Below are 10,000 nucleotides of genomic sequence, written 5' to 3' on the forward strand. Positions count from 1 at the left end.
AGTACAATGACAACATTTAAGTTTTTCGGGATATTATTCAGGTGAAATACGATGCCCTATCTTACGTAGCCTATACATTACCTCCAACTAGCGTGCAGTGGAGTGATACCACCACAAAACGCCAAACTGCCACGTTGGTTAATCATAGTGGCTCACTCGTGCGTGTGCACGCCGTTATGATAACGCCAGACATCCCGACTGCACACCTGTCGAGTGCCATAGCGCATTTTCACTCTTTTTCGGCGGATAACGGCAGAGACGGAGCGCGCAACATCCTGCAGTGGTGCGCAGGTGTGTCCGTGCACGCGAGGGTGAGGCGGCTTTTTTGGAAGCAGCGCGTGGAGCGGAGCGTGATGGGACCGTAATGAGAAAGCGGAACCTAAAGCGCTGCATGTAAAGACGACCTGGGCAGAACCGATGGACCGGTCCGTTAAGTAGATGGATCATGTATTCTTCATACGTTTTAAACATTACACAAACTAGCGAGGTCAGTGCTTTGAAATGGCCCGTAGAATACGACTGGACGTGAGTTCAGGTGCAATCTCACAGCAACCCAAGTTCGGTTACCGGGGTCTGTTAGTCGGTTCTGTTCACCCTCCGTCCAGATTGCCACCTTGCCTACTTTTTCCAAAGATTAAATTCCTAAATCTTTATTTCAGGTTTACAGAAACGGAATTAAAATCTGTGGGGGAGTAGAGTTTACCGTAGTTTCCCCGTAATGAAAACGGTTTGCTGTTGTTGTTGTTTATTATTATTTGTTAATTTGCTTCAGGATCAGTGCAGAACGTCGCGTGAAAACCAGTGGAACAGTTCGCATTTGCACAAAACTGCAGGTGTAGCGCGGCTTTAGCGCAGCACCGGGGATTACAATATACCGCTAATAATCACAGGCGCAATACCAACGTGCTAAATATTCATCAGGATCTGCTGAGCGCTGACGCTGTCAGTTTAGGTTTGTGTCATTCAAGACGTGGATCATTTACAAAGTGTGTCGATTTTTCGTGGGATTTAAAGTTTCAGTCAGTTAAGTTACGCTGAAGGACTTTTTTTTTTTGCGATATAAGACGTGTAAGCAAACAATTCGAGGAGGATTTTTAACGGAGAATTCTCTGCCATAATGTTGCAAAGGCCTCTGCATTTCCAGAAAGGAAAGTGAGCGCTTAACGTGTAAACTACAGCGCCAGTGTTAACGTCTTATGGCGATATGTCTAATCTAATTTATCCAGAGTCGACGATGAACTTAAGATGGGGAAAAAACACACTGTCGTATTTTCCAGCTGAGCCCCGCCTAAAACATACATTTGAGGAGTGCGGCGCGCGGGTGAGGCGCGGACCACCGCGAGGCTGTGTGCAGGTCGCGAGGCTGTTTTTATGGAGCGTCCTCGCAGTACACTGCTTAAGATCTGTAAGCTCCAGACCAGCTGGTCAGACAAAACCAAAACAAAACAAAAGAGGCGTGCTGCAGCAAAACAAACAAACAATCAAAACCTGACCTCCAACAATTAGAATTATGTGTCAATGCTAACGCTGAAAGAACTTTGCGGGCTTCAATACTTTGTATCCAGAACCTGTATTTTGCGTGCCTACCCAGAGCACATGCGGTTCTTGTTCGTCTACCCCTGATTGGTCCTTTGCTGAATCGCGCGTCTGCGCTGCTGTTTCTGCCCCGCAGCCTGTCCCCTGTCATGTCGTGGTTCCTGTGTTTGTGGATAACCGTCAGCAGTCTGCTTCTGTGCCAAGCCTCTCTCTACGACACCATCCAGCATCCCCACGTCCCCCGGCCCGGCCGCAACACCATTCAGATCCTGGGTGAGTCACCGCAAGCGACCCTCCCACGCCCCATCCGCCTCACTCCCCGCGCGGCCCGTCCTCCCCACGGGCTGCACGCCGGCTGTATGTCACCCGTCATCCATGTGACGTCTTATTTCCTTGGCGACTATCTTTCTCCTGCGGTGTCTATTTTCTCTCGTGCTTTGCGAGTCTCTTCTAGTTTCTGCTTGAGTGTTTGCCCATCGAGAAAATCAAACGCCTGGTTTGATGCGTCTTTTAAAATGTCTGATGTGGTTTCGTTCGGCAGCGTGTTATGCCGATGTCACGCGCGTGCACGTGCGACCGCGTCCGCGGTCCCCTGCGCCGACTGTGCTGCCTGTGTTAGCTGGTGAGTTTTGTGTGTTGTGTTGGTTTTTAGTTTTGGACGTTTCCCATCCAAAAGGATTAATCTGAAGCAGGATTTTGGTGTTGTGAGAACTCTTTCCACTCGTGTTAAAGTTTTGATGATTGTTGGCTGTCGTGTGAGCCGGATACGTTGCTGATACAGATGTCACCGCAGGGGTGTTTCTTTAGGGTCCTGTGACTCAGATGAAGGTGGCTCACGTGTCTCAAGGTTCATTTGCTCCAGATATTGAGAATTTCACAACTCATTAAACAAATAGATCATAAGATAGTAAAGCAGTGGGTGGAGTGTGATCGGTTACACACAGGGCTGTGTTCAGAACAGCACAGTGAGTTCTGCATTGTGTTATATGATCAGTTACACACAGGACTGTGTTCATAACAGCACAGTGACTTCTGCATTGTGTTTTCTGTGTGTAAAAAGAGCAAGTGGTTGTGAGCATTGCTGGTACTTCAGGTCTGGAATACAAGTCCTGAGATTTGCTGCCTCTGGTTTTCTCTGGTGATGTCTTGAGCACTCGTAAACGGAACTTCAGCTGAAATACCTACTCTAGCAGAAAAAATCAAGCTTGGGTGTGTGTGTGTGCGTGTGTGTGTGTGTGTACATATATGTGTGTGTGTGTTTGTGCGTGGGTGCGTTTCTGTGTGAGTGTGTGTGTGCGTGCGCATGAGTGTGTGTGTGTGGGTGGAATTTTTGTGTGTGTGTGGTACACACATGTGCAGACAGCAAGCACCAGGCTCAGTTTCCCCACCAGTATGTCGTGAACACCAGCTGTGTTGATCATATGGGCTCTGGTGGAAATAACCATTAGGTTACTCGTTGACCTCTGACCCCAGTGCATTGCTCTCTTCAGCTGAACTGGAACTTTAAATGATGTCCTTAAACTCTGAAAGTGTCATGCAAAATGGACAAATTTTGTTAAGGAATAATTTAAGTATTAAAACATGTTTATATTTCATTTATATGTGAAATGTAGCACGATGGTTGAACTGGGAGGAGATACACACACACACACGCATACATACATATATATATATATATAGATATATATAGATATATATATAGATATATATATATATATATATAGATATATATATATATATATATATATATATATATATATATATATATATAGATATATATATATATATATATAGATATATATATATATCGATATAGATATATTCCAGGTGGGAGTACCTGCCGCAATATAATATGTAAATTACTATTTATTTATTTATTTATTTATAGGTATATTTAGATTTACTTATTATTTAGATTGACTTTATTTATTTTATTGATATAACATCATAAATCTATATTTATATTCATATTTTATTTACATACAGACAGGCAGAAAGAAAAAAAGAAAGCAGAGAGAATTTGTGAATGAGAAGAGCAAGGAGTTTGGGCGATGGGGGTGTCTGACCCCACTCAGCTCACACTGGGCTGTGTGATGCAGGACAGACGAACTTCGACCATCATCTCCCTCGCAACTGCACATCAGGCACAGCAGAGCGAGGTGCCGACAACGGACCAGGGAGGGCACGGCCTGCGGAAAGTTTAGTGATTTACGCACAGCGTCAGTTCATCAGCCACAGGAAATCATACTTCTCTGAAGAGGGCACAGAGAAGTTAGACAGCATCGCGTGTGAGAGGAAAACACTTCTAGAAGTGGAAAAGGAAGGAGGATGGATGAGGGGTGTGTGGATGACACACACACTCACACACACACATATACACACACACACACACACTCACACTCACACACACACTCACACACTCACAGGCATATTTGTCCTCTCTAAGGGTTTTTTCCTCCTTCCTTGCAGAAGAGATTACAGTGCACTTAATGCATCTGCTGGGAGACCAAACCCACACGTGGAGAGTTGTGTTGGCAGCTCCAATCTCCTGTGAAACACAACCAACTGCGCTACGTCTGAGTTTCCCCAGCAGTAGGAAAATATCCACGCTGTATTAACCCAGTAACCAGGCTGCCAGCTCAAGCTGCTATAGACACAGTAGTAACCCAACCGCCACATTTCCTCAGAAACTCTCTGATTGGGCTTTAAAAACCAGAGTCAGATGGTTAAACAATTTGCTTTGAGGAGAACAGATGTGATCAAACTGGCTGCCAGATGTTCGCAGTATGTTTACAGCACAGTGAATCCTTAAAGAAGCCTTTTTCCATTTTATGTTCACATTTATTCATGCGCTATTGCCTTTGTGGCAGCCCAAATCCTAAACACATGACTTTTGGTGCATAGTACAGTTGACATCTTAATTAACAGCTAATCTATAGTATACAAATTAAAAACTGGCCATATACAAAAATAACAGCATTTCATACACAGCTAGTCAACATTAAAGACGTCTTTGTAATTCCCATCACAGAGAATTACTTCCCCTTTCAAACAGTGTATCTTTTTGCCCAGTGATCTGCAAATAGTGGCTAATCGAATCTTGTACGATTGAGTATCTTATGTTTTCACTAATAGGTACATTAGACTGCATACCTGGACATGAGGACTGGAACCAGCCTGGGTTGAAATGACTAATCTGGCCGTGGTTATTTTCTGGAAATCTGAAAACTATGATGAATATCTGAATTAGAATTGATTTTATAATTATAGGGCCGTCTCCAATTTCATTAGGGCTTGCTCTGGGATAAAAATAGCTGGGTAAAGAGAGGCAGATCTAATATCTGGTAAATGTGTCTTTCTTCTATCATCCTTTCATGTGTACCCATCTTTTCTACATTTCCAGCCAAACTCTATTAAAAGTAATATCTGGGATTATAAAATCATTGGGGCTAAGTACAAGTCAAGCTTGGTACAATAGGACCGTCTGCCATCATTTATTTACCCATAACAAACAGTGTTAAAACACATACACTCCATATCAATGGAAAACATACAGCAAAGTCTACCTAATACAATCCAGTTCAGTTTATCTACAGATGGACTGACCTCAGAACAGTTTAGAATGTTTTTTTTTTTAATGCCAAGCTCTCAGAGTAGACCGCACTGCATGGTTTGGTATTTTCTGTGGGTGCAGTGTAAGGAAGTGAAAAACACGAATCCCTTGCACTGGACGGTCTGTGTGTGTGTGTATGTAATTAAGCTTGTTCCCCCTGCTAGCTATGTAGTTTAAGTCACACTGCTATGAGCAAAAAGAATGAAGTGGTCCATGTGGAGAATGGAAGGTGGAATAATTGTAGTGGTTATGGGTAGACAGGTGTAGGGTTTGATGGTAGACAGCTGTAGGGTTTGATGGGTAGACAGGTGTATGGACTGATGGGTAGACAGCTGTAAGGATTGATGGGTAGACCGTTGTAGTGGTTGATGGGTAGACAGGTGTAGGGGTTGATAGGTAGACAGGTGTAGGGCTTGATAGATAGACAGGTGTAGGGGGTTAGGTGGAGACAGGTCTAGGGTTTGATGGGTAGACCGGTGTAGGGGTTAATAAGTAGACAGGTGTAGTGGTTGATGGGTAGACAGGTGTAGGTGTTGATAGGTGTACATATGTAGGGCTTGATGGGTAGACAGGTGTAGGTTTTGATAGGTAGACAGGTGTAGGGGGTTAGGTGGAGACAGCTGTAGGGTTTGATGGGTAGACCGGTGTAGGGGTTGATAAGTAGGCAGGTGTATGGTTTGACGGGTAGACAGGTGTATGGACTGATGGGTAGACAGGTGTATGGACTGATGGGTAGACAGCTGTAGGGGTTGATAAGTAGACAGGTGTAGTGGTTGATGGGTAGACAGGTGTAGGGGTTGATAGGTAGACAGGTGTAGGGGGTTAGGTGGAGACAGGTGTAGGGTTTGATGGGTAGACTGGTGTAGGGGTTGATAAGTAGGCAGGTGTATGGTTTGACGGGTAGACAGGTGTATGGACTGATGGGTAGACAGCTGTAGGGGTTGATAAGTAGACAGGTGTAGTGGTTGATGGGTAGACAGGTGTAGGGGTTGATAGGTAGACAGATGTAGGGCTTGATAGATAGACAGGTGTAGGGGGTTAGGTGGAGACAGGTCTAGGGTTTGATGGGTAGACCGGTGTAGGGGTTGATAAGTAGACAGGTGTAGTGGTTGATGGGTAGACAGGTGTAGGTGTTGATAGGTGTACATAATGTAGGGCTTGATGGGTAGACAGGTGTAGGGTTTGATAGGTAGACAGGTGTAAGGGGTTAGGTGGAGACAGGTGTAGGGTTTGATGGGTAGACCGGTGTAGGGGCTGATAAGTAGGCAGGTGTATGGTTTGATGGGTAGACAGGTGTATGGACTGATGGGTAGACAGGTAAAGGGGTTGATGGGTAGACAGGTGTCGGGTTTGATAGGTGGACAGGTGTATGATTTGACGGGTAGACAGGTGTATGGACTGATGGGTAGACAGCTGTAGGGGTTGATAAGTAGACAGGTGTAGTGGTTGATGGGTAGACAAGTGTAGGGGTTGATAGGTGGACAGATGTAGGGCTTGATGGGTAGACAGGTGTAGGGTTTGATAGGTAGACAGGTGTAGGGGGGTTAGATGGAGACAGGTGTAGGGTTTGATGGGTAGACCGGTGTAGGGGTTGATGGGTAGACAGGTATAGGGGTTGATGAATAGACAGGTGTAGGGATTGATGAGTAGACAGGTGTAGTGGTTGATGGGTAGACAGGTGTATGCGTTGATAGGTGGACAGATGTAGGGCTTGATGGGTAGACAGGTGCAGGGTTTGATAGGTAGACAGGTGTAGGGGGTTAGGTGGAGACAGGTGTAAGGGTTGATAAGTAGACAGGTGTAGGATTGATGGGTAGACAGGTGTAGGGGTTGATGGGTAGACAGGTATAGGGGTTGATGAATAGACAGGTGTAGGGATTGATGAGTAGACAGGTGTAGTGGTTGATGGGTAGACAGGTGTATGCGTTGATAGGTGGACAGATGTAGGGCTTGATGGGTAGACAGGTGCAGGGTTTGATAGGTAGACAGGTGTAGGGGGTTAGGTGGAGACAGGTGTAGGGTTTGATGGGTAGACCGGTGTAGGGGTTGATAAGTAGACAGGAGTAGGGGGTTAGTTGGAGACAGGTGTAGGGTTTGATAGGTAGACAGGTGTAGAGGGTTAGGTGGAGACAGGTGTAGGATTTGATGGGTAGACCGGTGTAGGGGTTGATAAGTAGACAGGTGTAGTGGTTGATGGGTAGACAGGTGTAGGGGTTGATAGGTAAACAGGTGTAGGGAGTTAGGTGGAGACAGGTATAGGGGTTGATGGGTAGACAGGTGTAGGGGTTAGGTGGAGACAGGTGTAGGGGTTGATGGGTAGACAGTTCATCATCTTAACCACTTAGTCTCTTCCTCTCTCTCTCTCTCTCACTCATGCTACCCTAACTGCTGAGGGTGGTGTTGAGTAATGAGAGGTGAGTGTTTCCATTGCTCCATCACCTGCCCAGCCACTGGTTTCCTTCCACTGCCATCCCATGAGTCTTTGCGTCTGGGCCTCCCCTGTGCCCTGTGCTCAGCTGAGATTGATGGCACTCCGATTCCGGGCAGCCAATTCCGGTCTCTCAAGAAATAATCCACTACATTGACAGATGAGCTGAATGTGACATGACACAATACTACGCTGCTGTCACCACACACACACACACACACACACACACACACACACACACACACACACACACACACACACACACACACTCCTGGATCAGGAGTAGGTTGTGCCTGTTTTGCTGAGGTCTTATTCTGCAGTCGTTTTAGAGCAGAATGGAAGCTAAAGCTCTTGTCATGATGAAGCTGTGTGTCTCAGGCAGGGAGGGAGAAGGTCCCAGCGTGCAGGTCCCAGCATGCAGGTTCCAGCATGCAGCTCCCAGCATGCAGGTCCCAGTGTGCAGGTCCCGGCATGCAGCTCCCAGGGCAGGTCCCAGCGTGCAGGTCCCAGTGTGCAGCTCCCAGCATGCAGGTCCCAGCGTCCAGCTCCCAGCGTGCAGGTCCCAGCGTGCAGCTCCCAGCATGCAGGTCACAGCATGTAGCTCCCAGGGCAGGACCTGGTTTAAGAGTACCCTGGTAAAAAGTGCTGCCCTGTTGGCTCCATGATGTGGTTTTAATACTTGAGTTTGTATTGTCAACTGGGAGAACTTTAGCTGAAATTCACCAGGCCTTCTCAGGATAGTGGTGATGCAAAAGGTCACATGATCATGATGTCATATGGTGTGTTTGAATTAAGGAAATTAATGCTTTTGTTAAAGGGTTAGGGTAACGCAAGGGTTAGGGAAACATGGGTTAGGGTAACGCAAGGGTTGGGGTAACCCAAGGGTTGGGGTAACGTATGGGTTGGGGCAACATATGGGTTGGGGTAACGCAAGGGTTATAGTAACGTAAGGGTTGGGGTAACGTATGGGTTGGGGTAACACAAGGGTTAGGGAAACGTATGGGTTCGGGTAACGCAAAGGTTGGGGTAATGTAAGGGTTGGGGTAACAAAGGGTTATGGTAACGTAAGGGTTAGGGTAACGTGAGGGTTAGAGTAACGTATGGGTTGGGGTAACGCAAGGGTTAGGGAAACATGGGTTAGGGTAACGCAAGGGTTGGGGTAACGTATGGCTTGGGGTAATGCAAGAGTTATGGTAACGTAAGGGTTATGGTAACGTAAGGGTTAGGGTAAAGTATGGGTTGGGGTAACGCAAGGGTTAGGGAAACATGGGTTAGGGTAACGCAAGGGTCGGGGTAACGTATGGGTTGGGGTAACGCAAGGGTTATGGTAACGTATGGGTTGGGGTAACGTGAGGGTTAGGGCAACGTATGGGTTGGGGTAACGTAAGGGTTAGGGAAACATGGGTTAGGGTAACGCAAGGGTTGGGGTAACGTATGGGTTGGGGTAACGCAAGAGTTATGGTAACGTAAGGGTTATGGTAACGTAAGGGTTAGGGTAACGTGAGGGTTGGGGTAATGTATGGGTTGAGGTAATGCAAGGGTTAGGGAAACATGGGTTCGGGTAATGCAAAGGTTGGGGTAACATAAGGGTTGGGGTAACGCAAGGGTTGGGGTAACGTAAGGATTGGGTAATGTAAGGGTTGGGGTAACGCAAGGGATATAGTAACGAAAGGGTTAGGGTAACGTGAAGGTTTGGGTAGTGTATGGGTTGGGGTAATGCAAGGGTTAGGGAAACATGGGTTAGGGTAACGCAAGGGTTGGGGTAACGTATGGGTTAGGGTAACGCAAGGGTTAGGGAAACGTATGGGTTGGGGTAACGTGAGGGTTAGGGTAATTAAATGTAGACACATTCAGTTCTCCTACCCCCTATCTGCACAAGCCTGTGTTCTACCCTCTATCTGCATACGCCTGTGTTCTCCTACCATCTATCTGCACACGGTTTTGTTCTGCTACCCTCTAACTGCACACGCGAGTGTTCTCCTACCCATTAGCTGCACACGCCTCCCAGCAGCAGGTGAGTCTCATGCATCTTCAGGACGCCCAGTGCGTGCGGGACTCTTGTCAAGGTCAGGACGCCTGCACTGCCGTATTAGCGCTTTGCCACGGCAGTGTTTAAGGAGGCACTGATGCTCCTGTGTGACACCTCCCCCCCAGTCTCTTGCGTGTGATCACCACAGCAGGCTCGAGTCCTTCCAAGGTCAAGAGGCAGGCCAGACACAGATGTCTCGCACTCGGGGAGGAGGCGTGGGGCAGGCGGGAATCTGCACCCCACTGCTGGAGCAGACGCCGAGCTGGGCTTCGCGGAAGAAGTGTGCTTTTGTTTTATTTTCTCCTCTCCGAGCGCGTGTTGTTATCTGCTCTGCTGCAGGGGATTCTGTTAATGTGGGGTGGGAGTGTTTGGGTGCCACTGTGTTGTGTGATGG

At 47.0% G+C, this 10,000-nt stretch overlaps 1 protein-coding gene across 3 annotated transcripts in view; it reads left to right on the forward strand.

Moving 5' to 3' along the window:
* LOC113580750 (chemokine-like protein TAFA-1) overlaps window positions 1-10,000 on the forward strand; it is a 140,192-nt gene that overhangs the window by 828 nt on the left and 129,364 nt on the right. For all 3 annotated transcript variants that reach the window (XM_027015483.3, XM_027015484.3, XM_027015481.3), the window contains exon 2: window positions 1,673-1,809. In XM_027015483.3, the coding sequence (XP_026871284.3) occupies window positions 1,686-1,809 (124 nt within the window). In that variant the 5' untranslated portion in view covers window positions 1,673-1,685. The remainder of the gene's footprint in view (window positions 1-1,672; window positions 1,810-10,000) is intronic.

Source organism: Electrophorus electricus, chromosome 22, assembly GCF_041902795.1.
Source record: "Electrophorus electricus isolate QZ-2024a chromosome 22, ASM4190279v1, whole genome shotgun sequence".
NCBI lineage: Eukaryota > Metazoa > Chordata > Actinopteri > Gymnotiformes > Gymnotidae > Electrophorus > Electrophorus electricus.